General features: G+C 32.7%; 2 protein-coding genes across 2 annotated transcripts; both read left to right on the top strand.

Moving 5' to 3' along the window:
• Positions 1-3,770: 3,770 nt before the first annotated feature.
• Positions 3,771-4,702, top strand: LOC123695646. Its single transcript, XM_045641553.1, has one exon. It carries the CDS (start codon positions 3,791-3,793, stop codon positions 4,388-4,390), a length of 600 nt encoding a protein of 199 aa, XP_045497509.1. The 5' UTR covers positions 3,771-3,790; the 3' UTR covers positions 4,391-4,702.
• A 2,009-nt stretch (positions 4,703-6,711) lies between these two features.
• On the top strand, positions 6,712-7,653 carry LOC123695682 (small heat shock protein HspH-like). The gene has a single exon (XM_045641590.1). It carries the CDS (start codon positions 6,794-6,796, stop codon positions 7,328-7,330), a length of 537 nt encoding a protein of 178 aa, XP_045497546.1. The 5' UTR covers positions 6,712-6,793; the 3' UTR covers positions 7,331-7,653.
• Positions 7,654-17,617: the final 9,964 nt, after the last annotated feature.

Below are 17,617 nucleotides of genomic sequence, written 5' to 3'. Positions count from 1 at the left end.
AAGATCAAGATATTAAACCAAAGGTACATTTGAAATATTATTATCGAATAAAAAAAAAAAAAATAATAGCATTCATTTGAAAATGTCTTAAAAATTTCCTAAATCGTAAACACGCGATAGTCAATGCACTTGTGTGCGTGCGCGTATCGCCAAATTTAAGTGTGTGCTAGATTATATTCGTCCATGGTGTGTGCTAAAACGTTTTTTTTTTCATTAGATCGAAAATGTTATCGATTCTGAACCATTTCTGAAAATTTGGCCGGTCATTGAAAACTAACCCTGTATCGCGGTCAAAGAAATTGTGATATTTGAATCATTTGGAGATTTCAATAAATACTTGACACAGAGCAAACATCTATGTTCGTCACACAAATATTTGCCCCGAGTGGGAATCGAACCCACGAACTCTGCTCTGGCTTGGAAGGCAGGGCCACTACCAACAAAGCCAACCGGTCAGTCGGTAAAAAAAAGACTTGATTTTTTTTATGAACTCATAAACTATACTTAAAGGGAATTGATATCTAATAATTATTAAGAAATAAGTGTATTGCTCAAAAAAAGCAAATAATTAACCAACTTCAAAAAAAGGAGGAGGTTATCAAGTCGGCCGGTATGTTTTTTTTTATGTATGTACACCGATTACTCCGAGGTTTCTGAACCGATTTACGTGATTCTTTTTTTGTTCAATGCGGTATGGTGTCGAATTGGTCCCATAAAAATTTTATTCTGATAGGCCCAGTAGTTTTTATTTTATGAGCATTTTTGTCTGTATTTGTAAATGATGCAAGTGCAAGTTTGAAGTCGGTTGTTTTTAACGCAGTTATCACTTGTTTTGTATTTGATTTTAATGTAGTTCCTATAAATGCAGGCATTTATAAATACTCCACTACATTAAAATAAAGCATTTTCTTTCATTTATTCGAAATGAAAAAAAGAGCAGGTTCTTTTCGACTCTATTTTTTATTGTAATGATTATTTTTTATTACATTTTCAAAATGTACGGTCTAGCTAGTAGTGGTTCCGAGGGTTCCTACCATTCGAACGCGGTCTAGTTCTTTGTTAAAAAATCATTATTATTTTAATTTTATAACTAATACCTAGTTATAGGCATTAATAATATTAATTAAAGTGTTTCTGTATGTTCCATTTTTCTTTTTTCCTCTTATTATCACACAAAAACAAGCAGTTTATTTTATACTAGCTTCCGCCCGCGACTCCGTCCGCGCGTATGTCGGTCTTCGCGTGGATGGTTTATTTCTCCATTTTGAGTAGGTACGACAATAAAATCTTATAAATATCTATTGGACCCAATTCCCAAATACGGCTAGGCCTATAATAATACGCAACGTGTGTTCGCGGTTCTACGGAACAACGTCTATGGATAAAACTGAAAAATTAAGATTAATTTTTTTCTACGTATTTTTCCAGGATAAAAAGTATCCTATTTTACGCCCAGGATAATAAGGTATAATTATACCAAGTTTCATCGAAATCGAACCGCTAGTTTTCACGTGATGCCTTCACATACAGACAGACAGACAGACAGACAGACAGACAAAAATTTTTTTAATCACATATTTGGGTTTGGTATCGATCCAGTAACACCCCCTGGTATTTATTTTTTCAATATTTTCAATGTACAGAATTGACCCTTCTACAGATTTATTATATGTATAGATTTGAATATTTTTTGTTCATAATTAGATAAGAGTTAGCAGAAACCCATACATTTTTAAGATAGATTAGGCCTAAACTTCTCACAATTGGTTAAGTTGAAGTCGGTGACTGACTGACATCATGCTGAAATCGAGCATGCAGGTAGATGTTAGGACGTAGGCATCCACTAAGAAAGGATTTTGATCAATTCTATTCGAAGGGAATTGAAATTTTGTACCATGAAAATCTTTTCCACGCAAGCGAAGCTGCGGGCAACAGCTAGTTGAAAATAAGATCAATAATCAAAAGCAAGAAGATTGTAATAATTATGTATCTACCGTGATTTTATAAATAAATATAATATGAAATATTGAACTAATAATAATATCAAACTTTTTAAACTAGAGTTAAACAGTAGGTACCTAAAGATTTGTTTCCATGATATGTATGTGTCGTGGCCATATTGTAGATTTGCTCATTTCATGATATGATCGATCATTTCACGAAATGGTCGCATTTCATGAAATGGCCAACATGGTTTGATCAGATCGTTAAATCGTCAACGTTTCACGATATGGTCATCCACATTTGGCCAGATCGTATAAAATATATAAAGTCCATAAAACATTAAAAAATTCTGAATATTTTTAGAACTTGTTTATTGTCATTTAAGTTAGTGCCACGGCCGCGGCAGTGGCCGGCGAATGCCAGAAGCGAATGGTTTTTGCAATAGAAAACATTTAGGTTAGGTTAGGTTAGACTTTAATAAAGAACGAAGCGAAGCGAACGAAGCCAGAAGCGAATCGCTTTTTAAAAAAAGAACAATTATAATAACATAGGATATATAAGTATATTTATGTAAAGGATTTTAGACGCATTTTTTCCTCAATATAAGATATCCGAATTTTCCATAGTACTACTCGAACCTCTTCGTCGTAAATTATTTGCTATGACTTTCTTCATATTGTAATAAAACGAACTATGAAGTTTTAAACTGCGAATAATTAAATTTTCGCCAGCGGCCGCCATCTTATTACATAAACACAGCGCTTGCAGCGCCTCTACCAATAATTAATGTAACTATTTTACGATATGATCAAATAATTTTGATCATTTCATGAAAAAACCACGCGTTTGGTTGGCCTTCGAGAAACGATTTCTTATCATTGATCTGCCCAAACCACATCATGATGTGGCCAATAGACATTCGATCCTATCATGAAATGAGCAAATCTACGATATGGCCACGACATAAGTACTATCTAACTTTATAGGTACAAATTAATAATGTTTTCCTCTTGACTACATGCACTAATTACTGTTAATAATGATATATTATTTTCATATCATAATATATGTGTATAATATGTTTATATTTTATTTATTATTTCCTATTACATAACCAAATAATTTATATTATAATGTAAAGGAAGGATTTGGAATACAATAATTGATAATTTGTTGATATTTTTTTACTTTCTCATTTGTTTGCAAATATAAATATCAAACAATATAGCTTTTTGTGAACTACAGAAATATTGGATGAACTAAATATTGGATTAAAAAAAAATTGGATTAAAAAAATAGATTGTATGAGCTCTACCTAATAATGTAAGATATTCCTTGATTGATTAATTATTGCTAATAATCTTAATATATATAAATCTCGTGTCACAATGTTTGTCCTCAATGGACTCCTAAACCACTTAACCGATTATAATAAAATTCGCACACCATGTGCAGTTCGATCCAACTTGAGAGATAGGATAGTTTTTATCCCGGAAATCCCTCGGGAACGGGAACTATGCGGGTTTTTCTTTGAAAACGCGGGCGAAGCCGCGGGCGGAAAGCTAGTTAAAATATAAATTATAATTAGCAAAAGCTACATATTTCCGTCCCCTGTCTTGCTACTTCCAGAAATGTTTTTGTGAATTTTGTGAATCATATCCCAAGTTTAACTTTATCTTTGTAACAAATCGGTGTAGTGATGTGAAATGTAACAGACATACGAGTTGTTTTCGAATAAGGATCCATCATGTATATATTTACGGATAGCGATAAACTATGACTCAGTTCTCGGTATATAGTACAGGTTTATTTAGCGACTCGTCAGTAATTATTCGACAGCTAAAGAATGATGTTGAAAATAATACTATGCGGCCTTTTGGTCGCCGTCAATGGAGCGCCAAAATATAAGCAACACTTCTTTCCCGAGAGGGAAATGTATTATACATTTTTGACAGAAATCGTCCAACGGGTTGATGTATTTGGAGATCGTATGGATCATCTATTGGACGACGACGAGTTTCCCGTTACCACGAGTCCCGGTCGAATAAATGGTGATAAATATGAGATAGAATATACTATGACTGGTTTAAAAAAGGATGATATATCGGTGAAGGCGCGCCAAGGACAGCTCCAGTTTGAGGTGCACAGCGCTGACGGTATCATTAATATCTACCATAACAGATCCTTACCACCGTACGTCGATGCATCGGGACGTAATTGGACATATGAGGATAACGTGCTGAAAATAGTTTTCCCTATACTGAAAAACACGCAGTCACCGCTTGGTAATAAACCTACTTCTGTCTCCGTGAATGATATCAAACCAAATGTGGTAATTGATAATAATTTGACGTCTGATTCTCTTGGGAATGGAAACAACGAGGATTCTGAATTGCCATCGAAGAAAGAAAAACGAACAAATTTGGATGTTGAAATGAAAAAGTAGAAGACAGTGAATGTAATAATATTTAAAGAGATAGTAGTAAAGTAGATTGTGACTAACACGAAAAGGAAGTCAGCGTACATTTAAATGTTATTTACACACTTATCGCCCCATTATACGCCTTTATGCTGTTCCTAACAAAAGAGGAATATACCTACGATACCTATGTATTTAAAAATGAGGGACTTGAATATGTATAGTGTATACCTAATAGGTTTTGATTGTCCATAAATTATACGATAGGTAATTACAATATTTACTTTTCAAAATAAATAAGTGTCGTAAATGATCAGAAATAAAGAAAGTTTTGTACTATGTGTTGAATATTTATTTTAATGTTTTCTTTTTATTAGCTGGATATCTCAACAAGCAGTTATTATTAGAAAAAAAAATAAACCTGAAAATAGTTAATCGAAAAGATATAAACAATTATTACAATATTTATATACAACTAGCGGTCCGCCCCGGCTTCGCCCGTGGTACTTGTTTACGTTTTCTCTACATAAGAACCATCCTCGTACTTCAAGGAATATAATAAAAAAAGAATTAACGAAATCGGTTCAGCCGTTCTCAAGTTATGCGCTTACCAACACATTTTGGGATTCATTTTTATATTATAAAAGAAGATTAGGTACTTAGGTACTTGTAAATTATTTAACTAAAAACCAAATAAGTTATATTGCAATTGGGACATCGATTTGGTAGACTGATGTTCCGCAATAGACATAACAATTTAATCACATTTTTTATTTACATACAAGAACAGACATTTATATATTTATGTAGATGAAACATAACTTTTATACTCGAGATTCATATTATGAACTATTTACTGATTAGCATTAGACTATTCTTGGGGTTAGAATATGTATGCCAACTTTGCGTAAAATTCTAATCTCTGTTAAAGAAAAGATCAAGGTATTTACAATGAAAGTCTGGTTACATATTTAGTGTTAATAATTAGAATTATTTGTTAAATCGACTTTTATATGAAAAGCTTATTACAGAATAAACTAATATCCTGGTAATGCGAGGAATATATAATTTCCAAATCAACAACGAGGCAGAAATTGTTAGGAATTTGAATCTTCAGTAGTTAAAAAAACTATTTATAAACACGTCTACTAGGTACGCATTTATTAAAAAAGCCTTTGAGTTTTAAAGTGGGGCCATTTCTTTTGAAGTGAAACTTCTTTAGGCATCTTGAGAGTAAAATTTCAAGGTCGCGCCATAGTAATATCGTCACGTCATGGAGTGAAGCGAGGATTTTGGTATCTTTGAATCTTGCCAAAGAAGTTTCACTTCTGATACGTGTGATCGGCAACCGCGTTCTTTTGCTTTTATCTATTATATCTAGGCTACAATGACCTGCGTCGTAACTTCCATGTCCTACATCTTCTGTATTATGTTTTGTTTGATCCAAAAGATCCAAGCTATCGGGAGAACATCAAATATTTACTCTAGCTTCTTGCGCTTCTCGATTAATTTATTGCTTCTGAGACCGGCCCAGAAAATTAAATACTTTCATAATTCTGCATATTATGATATTTTTTGATTTATATTAATTCTTTCTTATTGCTGTTCGTGCAGTTTAATTGTGGAAATCTCTACCCACAAAAGTCTTACGAGCGCAAAATTTTAATTATTTTATAAAGTCTCTTTCTTAGTTTCATTTAAGCAGTCTCTTTATCTGTATCTATAATTTTTGTGACGTGTTAAGTTTATATTTATACGTACACGTACATGTATATTGTAGATATTATTCATCTATGTATTTATTTTTATGTATTTTATTAGAATATTTATTTATATACTAGCTGCTCCGCGTGGTTTCACCCCCGTGGCTCCTCTCTTGTTGGTCATAGCGTGATAATATAAATTATAGCCTATAGCCTTCCTCAATAAATGAGCTATCTAACACCGAAAGAATTTTTCAAATCGGACCAGTAGTTCCCGAGATTAGCGCGTTCAAACAAACAAACAAACTCTCCAGCTTTATAATATTAGTATAGATTTATGTTTTTATTATAGTGTATTTAAATGTACTATACATTACTGAATATTTTAGTTTTCCTTGTTGTCCTTGTTATTGCTCACCCACGTTTTGTTGTATTTCTTTCCTATACTTTAAAGTTGGTAGAAAACTAGCAATAAGGTCGCCCTTTGCTTATTTTAATTGTATGCTTTTATTTTTCAGTGCTTTGGGTTGTGTATCTAGTTTAGGGTACCAAAGTAATTTTGAGAAAAACTTCAATAGAATTCGCCCTGTTACTTTTATATTACAACATAGATGATATCGATAACCTACCTCGATACACATAGCGATAAACTGTGACTCAGGTTAATAGTTATATAGTGAAGTTTTATTCTGCTGCGCGTCAGTAATTATTTCACTACGAAGAAATCATGTTGGTCGTAATACTGTGCAGCCTTTTAGTCGCTGTGAATGGCGTGCCGCAGTTTTTCCAAGGAGACTTCTTTCCCGGGTGGAAAATGGATAGCTTCTGGAGAGATTTTGACAGGAAGTTCGAGGAATTTGGCGATCAAATGGACCACCTTTATGGCAATATCGATACAACCGATAGAATAAAGGGTGATAAGTATGAAGTGACGATGATAATGTCAGGATTCAATGAAGATGAAATATCTGTCAATGTGCGGCAAGGTCAGCTGGTAGTGGAGGGCCACAGTGCTGATGGTTCGGTTAACGTGTACTCTAGCAGGAGCTTACCACCGTACGTTGGTGAAAAGGGAAGTTGGACATATGACAATGATGTGCTGAAAATAGTTCTCCCCATACTTAACGGTAAGAAAGCCACACCTGAGAAAGAAACACCGAATGTGACGGGAAAGAAACATGAAATTTCTGCTATAGAAGCGCCATCGTCGAAAGCACATGGAAGAAGAAATTCGAACAGTCAGGTTCTTATAATAGAATCTTAGAATCCAGTGAATGTTACAATAATAATTGAAATATGTATACTGTAGCTGTGAAGTATAAAAATAAAGTGAGCGCACATTTAATTGGTAATTATACACTTATCGTCGCTTTATTCGCTTTTACGTTGTTCCAACAATAGAGGAAAACAACGTAATCCAACATGTTGAGGTTTAAAGATAATTATACTTATTTATGTATTTTAAAACGCACGACTTGAAAATGTAAAATAATATCACGAATCCATCAATGTGATGAAACTTGTTGAATATTTAATATTGCTACCTACTATTTTTATTAAAAATTATAATGTTCCATTTGTTGATTATTGGATGTATTTTTTTAACTAAATGACAAAGATTGTTAAGAGGAGGATGTCTCATTTTTGCATGTTTTAGGCAATTAAAATGTTTTAAATTTGATTTTTCCTTATGCTTTTGCTCACCACAATGGGTTCAATCCGCAATATAGGATATTACAATAATTCAACTTTTATCTGAATAATGTGACTTTATATTTTTCTGTTATTCTGTAGAACAATTACTAGTATACATAATATGAACAATTCAAAGAAATAATCATGTGAATAACAATACAATTTTATGGTTGTTTTAAAATTAATTGATTTAACAAAGGTATAAAAATATCTAAACATCTGTTGATGTTCAATAAAATGGAAACATATTTTATTAAACTGGGCAACGAATAAAATATTATTTCACGCTGTTGTAAATACAACATAGGCTTTTTCATTTTCATTTTCACAATATACGTTTTTAAATTTATATATTTGAATTCAGTCCTTTTTATTATTATTTTTTACGGTTGTGATAGTTCAAACCTTGCGTTGATTCGAGGAATTCATTATCGTTTTGTATATTTCTACATAAGTAGGTAAATTATATATTTAATATTGTTTTTATATTTAGGTGTCACTCCAATAACATAGAGTCATAAATTACTCATACCTAAGAACAGTAAAAGATAACAGTTTTTTAGAAATTCATACTAATATTTAAAACATTAAAGTCTATAGCGCAGACTTTGTTACAACACAGTTATTAATCAAACACATAATAATATAATATGTTTCGTAATCAATATGATTGACTTTACATATTTCGAACAATTTAACCGTTGAGATTTGATACTTAAAACATATACAATCGTGCATAAAGAGCATACAGTGGCTATATAAAATAACCTTTAAATGAAATTTAGAGTTTAAATAAACAATTAAAGTATAGTAAGTACTCGCGAGAAAAGCCACGCAATCAAAACTAGTTCCATAATTTTCATTTCCATATTGTGCTAATAATTAATTATTATATTTCATGAATAGTACTCGTAATACTCACATTGTTAGTGCAACAATGTGCCCTAATCCACTCGTTACTGGATAATATAACGTTCGCGTTAGTATTAGACTGACTAAATTTATTTTAACTAGCTGTACTCGCGACTTTGTTATTTTTTTCTAAATATTTCAAGTATTAATCAATCGGGCTTTGTTTTGAAATTCCATGCACAGATTACAATTTATATTTTACTAAAATCAAAATGCATATTTAAAGTAAATGCTTTTAATTTTAAGCACATGTAAAATAATTTGATCGATTATTTAGGTCGATGTAATATGTGAATATGTCGGATTTCAAATTTCCACAAAGGGAACCTTTCATGAAATTAATTATTATCGTGCAGTTTCGTTATCAAATATTTTGTATACATTCGTTGAGCCTGCGTAGATTTGTATCTAATATCGGCGTATTGCTATAAAATTTGCATAGGCGTTCCGATATTGCATTGAGCTCAAATTGTAACAGAAACGTCTATATGCATTTTCTAGCGCCTGAGAAAAATTTATAGCAATAAAGCGTTAAAACGGGATAGTTTCATCTTTTCCGTAGGAATATTCAATTTCTACAAGAGCAGTGAAGTAGTAACAACACCACAAACGTAAATGCTTCAAACGGCACTTCACTTGAAATAACATACAAAAATATTCAAATTTATCTTTGGCAACTTGAAATATTATTTTCCTATGAAAGAATTCCATTCGTGAGTAAAATATTTTACTTAGAGCCAGCGCGCACGAGCAACTTTGTCTCCGCAACTATTGTGTCTCCGCAACTATTTTGTCTCTCCCACCTATGGAGCTAGTATGAAAGTGCGCGCACGTAGCGAGCGCAACTCCCCATACAATTGATGGGAGAGACAAAATAGTTGCGGAGACAAAGTTGCTCGTGCGCGCTGGCTCTTATAAAAAATAAAAAGAGAACTATTTGTGGTACCTAAGTTAATAAAATATGTAAAATATAAACCGCATGCGAATGTTTTGTTTCCCACGTTCCCATAATATGAAGAAAAGTCAACTTATGCAATTGTGAACAATCTAACCATTAACAAACAGGATAACATTTAACAGTTTCTCTCGACTTTGTTCTGTACGATATGATAGTAGTTAGGTAACTAAAATAAAAACTGCAGCTATCAACATTCAAAAGTATTATATAATATATGCATTTTATGTATTTACTTCTTCCGTTTCTTAAATTATTAATAACTTCACAACCTAAGTTTTTTGTTTTGTGATCTCATAAATATCGCATTTTTACACGTTTGATAACTCACTGAATTTAAATAACTTAAATATAATTTACAAACACTCATTCACTGACTCGGAGTACCGATATTTCTATAAAAGAATTCATAAACACTAAATTCAGGACTCAGAGGCACATCAACTTCTGTATCTTTAACTGCTTTACAAGTCAATGGTATTTCAGTACCCCTTCCTATTTTATAAGGCATTGTTATTATTAAACTATCTTCTTCTATCCACCATATAGCATCTCTAGTTTCAACACCACCTGGTAGAATCCTTACATCATTATAATTGAGTCCATATTCCAACTTTACGTTTATATGGATGACATTGTTTTTGATCTTAATATTGATGAAGTTTGCTAGGTCATGTTGCATCTTATACTTCAGTATATATCCTTCAGTGTCATATTTCTCTGTTGCGTTGTATTTAGCTACGTAATTATTTCTCACTAATTCATCAGCAGCTCTTAGTTTATCAACTATTCTTGCCATAATTTCGTTGGGAGTTTCTGGTCTTGCCGGTTTCTTGTAACCGTTTGATGGTTTCTGCCATTTTGAGTCGGCTAGTATGAATAATGTAAATAGAAAGAGGCGATACATATCTGCGAGAGATGAATATATACTGTACTGTTAATGTTTTGATTGTATTATCGTGATAGTTTGAACTGTTGATCTTGTCATGAACTCCTTGATACCAGTCAGTATCAAAGAGCTTGCAATTATCGCGGTGACTATTTTAGTGGTTCCGTGAATTGAATAAGATAATAAACAGACAAACAGGAAAGTTAAAATATATAGACCAAAAATCTATATAATATCTAGGCCTAGATTAACATTTTCAGATGTGTTGATAATAAAATAAATGTATTATTTTATGCGTCGCAACAACTTATAAAAATGAAAACCACGTACCTGGCTCTCGGCTCCGCAGTCATTTTATCGAAGTTAAAAAATTAACTGGCAGCATTTATTTGCATTTAAAAGGTCGGAAAAATGTGGAGAATTATGAAGCGTTTGTTGAAGCTCGTTGGTAACGCATGGCCGGATTTAAATCAAACTCGTTTCAAGTGTTTGTAAAAATGCGAAAGCGTTCGCGCTCCAAATGCTTTGAGTTACACGGAGTGTCGACAATATACGAGTATTTGTTGACTTTATTATTTCAATTACACTTAATGTGTGGTACTATAAAAGTTTTTGATGATGGATGTGTGTATGTTTGTAACTCTTTCAAGGGAAAACCACTCAGCGGATATTGATAATACTTGCTGCTTATGTACCAGAATAACATATCTATTAATTATTATGCGTTAGAAATACCTGCACCTGCGTGGCATAGCTAGTGACATAAAAAGTATGTTTAGATTTGTAGAACTTTTGCTCCACCACATAAAGATCAGCCATTTATATGCCAACTGATAAAAAACCATTTGTATCAAGTTTCTATCGTCATTGTTATTCTTTAACTTAAAGTACTTGCAAAGTTTCTGAAGGATTTACGGTTTATACGAGATAGGCACAAGAACTGTACTTAGTGTTGTTTTTCTACACTAATATCCCGCAATAAGTTTTAAAGGACTGGGTATTAGATAAGTTAACGACATTTATATCAAATATAACTTATCATTTATTTAAATATATTATAATGATGGGATAAATCCGAGATACAATATATTACTGTGATACGTTTAATGGAGACTTCAGTGAAGAGCACCAGGATTTGGAAACAAGCGAGCATAAATGTAATTCAAAATTTTAATTTATAATCCTTAATCCAAAATTTATGATAGAAACCATCGTGACTCGTGACTCGTGAGGTAACTGGCAGATCACAAAGCAGAAAAGTTTGACGACATGTAACATTTACTAATCCGCAATAGTCCATAATGGTTCGACTACAGTTCGACACAGAAGGCTGATCACCTACTTGTCCCTAAAGAAAAATCGATCAGTGAAACATATGATGTATGTATGCATCTGCCCCTTACCCCACTACGGGGACATGGGACTTCACTACTTCACTACACAACTAATCCATACTAATATTATGAATGCGAAAGTAACTCTGTCTGTCTGTCTGTCTGTTACTCAATCACGCCTAAACTACTGAACCAATATGCATAAAATTTGGTATGGAGATATTTTGATACCCGAGAAAAGACATAGGCTACCTTTTATTGCGAAATATGTACCACGGGCGAAGCCGGGGTGGACCACTAGTAGTCCATAATGGTAGGCAATAGGCATAGGCCTTCTAGATAAGTCTTAAGACATTTGACAGAAAAATTATGATACTGATGGGGATGAAATTTTGAACGTTTGTAGATTATCACTTTCCAAGTTTGCGTTTCAAACTGATGCATATTATAAAGTATATAAAAAAAATCGATCACGAGGCGGAATTCGAACCCGCATCCTTCACACCAATCCGGATGCCTGACCAACTCGCCACCGGTATTATAAAAAAGAAAGCGTTTTATTTTATTGATATTACTTCTGTCTCATTTCTATAAAATCAACTTGCGCTTGTATTCCCGTGAGGAGGAAATTTTTCCATTGTTAAAGTTAAATAAATTACGGTTCAGTGGAACATGACAGAGGAAACGTGGGGTAAATATAAATTCTGACCACAGTGCAACAGTTGTCCCTGTCACGTCCGATAGAAATATCTGTATGATTATTGTTTTATTCCTGATAGAAAAGAGCTTTATATAATTAAATCTGTTATATGTCGCAAGAATGTTGTCGTCGTCGTCGTCGTGTCAGCCGTGGGACGTCCACTGCTGGACAAAGGTTTTCCCTCAGGGTTTTCCACCACGCCCGGTCACCGGCGGCCTGCAATGTATGAATGTTGTCAAAGTTACGTAATTATAAACCGATTCATAATGATTATCTTCTGTCATAGAAGTAAAACAAATTTAATAGGTAGTTTATAATGGCGTGATATTTATTAAGCTATAATTGCATAGCTTCTATCGCGGGCCTTGAGCGCGGGGACCGAATCGAGAAATTCCGTACCGAAATAACCTCATGCTCCCCACTCCGACGGGCGGAGGTGTGGCTTGAAGGCACAGCATGCAATAGCTTTACCGCGGCAGTCCCCGAGTGCCACACGTCGTTTTTTTGACGTAAGTAAAAGTGCAAAATGTTGCACGTAGGCATTATTTTCGTTGAATTCACAAAAAGTGTAAATAAGTATCATGTTTTTTTCTGGATTTTCAAATAAATTCTCTAAAAGTCACTTACTTTTTTATTGATGAAGGAAGCTTTAACCGCAGGGTCACTAACGCATAAAAAATAAATATAATATAAAATAAAAAATAAATATAATATAAAATATGAATATGAAGTACACAGTAAAATAATTGTACATAAACGTCTATAATAGCCAAGTTACACCGTGCCGCGTGCCACGTGACATCTCTCGACGTGTTAGCCCGGTCACGTATAAAATAAATATCGTAAAACAAAGCCTAGCCGTACAAATTCACTCGAGAAATTGGGAAAAACTTCCATACTCGTTGGGAATGGTAATCAGGGTTTTTGTTTATTGGCGGGATTTGGTAATTCATGGTTTTCTTGCTTTTTTTTCACTTACTACTTACTTACTCCTCTGGCACTAAAACCCCAAAGTGGGTCTTGGCCTCTGAGACGAGAACTCTCCATCTTCCCCGGTCCTGAGCGGTCTCTTGCCAATTATTATGCTTTTTTTTGCGTTAATTATATTTAGAAAATAATATTTGTCTAAAATATAATGTTTTAATTTGTCATACCGCATCTGTTATATAAAGATTTTACTGACATTCTTTCTTCTTCTTTCTTTCTTACTGAATTTCCTCTAAATGTAGAGTTATAATAATAATTACTTGGTTTATTCAGCCCACAAAGACTCACAATTTTACGTTTTAAAAGTTATAAAAAAGATTAAGAAAAAGCTTCCATAATTTTGCTGCATACTTTAAAAAAAAGTACCTACATGTATCGTTTCATTCAAAATAAATGATGAAAACAAATAAATTGCTTAAATTATACCGCGTAAACACGTACCGCAATCGTAAACAATTATCATCTTTAACACGAAAAATAAATGCAAATGAAAAAATTAAAAACCTTAATAATTCGTTCCCGCCGTAAACAAATAATGAGCTGGCAACACAGAGGATTCTTAAAAAGTAAATATTTGATTGGCGCCATAATTATCTGTTTTTAATGGTATAGCTGTGACCACAGGCAGACGGCGGGAAATTTAAAGAAAACAACAGGATTTTAAATGTGTTTACCTGGTTACCTTAAAAATTTGGATTGTGGGATATATTTTAATCCGAATGGAAACGAAAAGTTATGTATTTTGTTAATCTGTTTTGTTATTGAAATAACGATTACATCATTACGAGCAAAGGTCTCAAGACTGGGTATATTTGTTTGTTAAACGTAATAGATATAATATCTTTAAACAGCATATTTTATTCATTAAACTTTAATAATGTTATATCAGCTAGTTTAAAAAATATTTATTTTTGTGTCAATCGAATGAAGCTAAGATAATTAAGCTATTGCATAGCTTCTATCGCGGGCCTTTAGCGCGGGGACTGAATCGAGAAATTCCGTAACGAAAAAACCTCACGCTCCCCACTCCGACGGGCGGAGGTGTGGCTTGAAGGCATGCTATGCAATAGCTTTACCGCGGCAGTCCCCGAGTTCCACACGTCTTTTTTATTAATATTCAACAATCAGATTAGATTTAGGGCTGATTTTTCTTCAAAAATGTATTCTAATTGTCCGTATATGACAGTTTACAGGTGACATTTTAAAATGTTCGTGTAATACTTTATTGGACGGATAAATTTTAACCAAGGATTGAAAAATCAGCCCTTAATCAAATAAATTAGTCACATTGATAATGTTATTTTCTGTATTTACTTACATACCTATTAAAACAGTTTATTAAAGCTCAGGAAGTTGCTGTATCCAGTTGAAAAAATAAATTCCCTATAAAATGTCTCAAGTATTTTTAGCACACACATTCGATTGAGCACTTAACTGACAACCAATACTGCTCTTAGTTCACCACTCGTGATGTTCTACAATAGATTTTTAAAGGAATTTCATGTAGAACAAATATAACAGGAGAATAAAGATAAATTCTCGGAAACATATTACAGTGTTCTAGCCATATAATATGTGCCATTCTCGGTCAGAGGAATTTGAAATTTTCATAGCAGTCTTTGGGTGCACTATTTTTGCTGATAGCTTAAAACTTTTAAGATATTTTTATTCGCTAATATCATATGCTTATCTAGCTAAGCTGTAGCTATTGAAGCAAAGAGTGTGCGCTTATGAATGCTATTCAAACAAATAACGTTACTAAAATATATATTTTACTACGATACAGGCGATATTATCTGATGATACGGAACCCTCCGTGTGAAAATTCGACACCTACTTCACTTTTTATCTCAATGAAGTAATTAGTGACATTTATTTTTTAAATATATTTTATACACAAATTAGGTTGATTCAAAAGAAAAAATGCAACAAATTACCAAAGGCATTGGATAACGAGTTTTATTTTGAAAACGCATCGTTGAAAGAGATGGGGATGAGATATAATATTGCATTATACTGATGTGTAACACCTTTTAGGGTTCTCTTGCAACCTTTTAAAATCCTTAAATCTTTATTAATTATTATTATAAATAACGAAACCATACAAGGACTTTTGGCGTACTTCTAAATTATAAGTGTGACGGTAAAGAATACGAAACATATTATCAATAATTAGTGCTTGCGAAAATTTCGTATTATTACAAATTATTATATTTGATAAGAAACCCAAAGTTTTCTATTTGAAATTCTAAGCTGGTCATAGTTTACACATGAAAACAAACGGCAGGCAATCAATAAAAAATAAAACATAATATAAAATAATTACATGCAATATTTAATATTAACCACAAACCTATTAATTAATAACGCTTGGTTGATATTTCAGTAAAATTATTATGAAAATACGTGAAATTTCATACGTTTCACTCTTGTTGCAAATGTAACCGCATCTTTATAATTAATTTAAAACGGGAACAATCTGCAACTCGTAAGGGTTGTCGTACAGTAGCAGGAATCCGAAATTAATAACGGTTGCATTATTTTCGCTCATCAACAAAACTACAATGACAATACTAATTTTGAATAGATTATGATAGAAATTGTCGGGCAAAATATTTTTAAAGTGAAACTTTTATTACATCGTTTCAAACTTTTTGGTCTGTGTAGCGCATGTCGCGTGACGCACGATACGTACGATCATTATCGTACAGATACGATAATTTTTAGATAGTGTGAAAAAAGTTTCACTTTTACCGTGGTTTCATAAAACCACACAATATTTCTTTTTTGTTGTACAGGGGAGTAATTTAAAATTAATGACAAAAGGTTTTGAATCAGTAGTCAGTAAGATGAAAAATAGGAGATTCTAAAGGATTACGTAGGTACCCAATCAGATTACATATTATTATCTTTAAGCTTTTCGTTATGATACCAGCATTATATGCAATGTACATTGTACAAAATTTAATTTTAATTTGTAAAACAATTTTATTTTATACAACAGATGAATATTAAAACAAGGAACATAAATTGCAATTTTCCTAAGCTAAAAGGCGAGATTAAAAAAACGTAACGCTTAAATCTTCGTCCATTTTATGCCACTCGTGCCAAAGAAACACTTCAATATCACTTGTGAGCGTGCACCCTTAAGCCGGTGTAAAATTTTCTGCACGACTGTACACTTTGAAAGAGCATTACGACGTTTTATACTGAAAAAAATATCCGTCTTCATTTGTATAATCGTTTAAAATGAAATTTCGTCAAGCCTTCACCGCTCGGCCGTCCCTTTGATACTGAAATTCGGTATCTTGGAGATTTCTTAATAAAATTCTGTATTTGATAAGATTAATGTTAAAAAAGACAGGCGATGAACTAGGGAAATCGTTTGTAGATTTTTTCAAAACTCACATAGAACTTTGATAAGCCAGTTTAATCGTTGTAATTTTCCATTTGCCATTTATATTACAAATACCTAGCTTATTTCAATAAAATTAATTAGCTACAAAACCAAATTTTACACTGAGAAAAAATTGTTTTTAAATGGTCTTTCTATTGGATAATGAACCCTACATGCCTAATATTACAGTCGCATTTCTAACAACTCTGTCACCAAGACGTTAAAGTTCATTGAATACATTTTCAGGAGCTTTCTATAAAATAATTTGCATTAGATCTGTCATTACGATAAATTCCAATACGTTGATATCTTCTCCATGATTCGTTTCTTCCATGTACATATCGTGTGCCGAATCTATTGCATATAAAGTGAAAACCAATAAGTGTTAACTATTGGATATGGTATATTTTGAAAATGTAAACTAAAACTATAGAAATTAAGATCTTATCTAGTATTCTTATTAAGTCTTATTCCACATGAAAATTTTTGGGTCATATTATTTTAATTCTCCCAGTTTTAGAAATATTCAAGAGTAGTGCCATTTCTGGTTAGGCCTAGAATCTATTTCAAAGGTAAATTGCCGATGTTGGAAAATGATGAATCAAATGGTTCAGTCTGCTTGAGATAGACATTGAAATCCATAATAATGTTAATGCTATTCTGCTCTATTCATCTTACAATA

This window comes from Colias croceus, chromosome 1 (assembly GCF_905220415.1).
Source record: "Colias croceus chromosome 1, ilColCroc2.1".
NCBI lineage: Eukaryota > Metazoa > Arthropoda > Insecta > Lepidoptera > Pieridae > Colias > Colias croceus.
The sequence above is the reverse complement of the archived record's forward strand: the minus strand, read 5'-3'. Positions and strand labels throughout refer to the sequence as shown.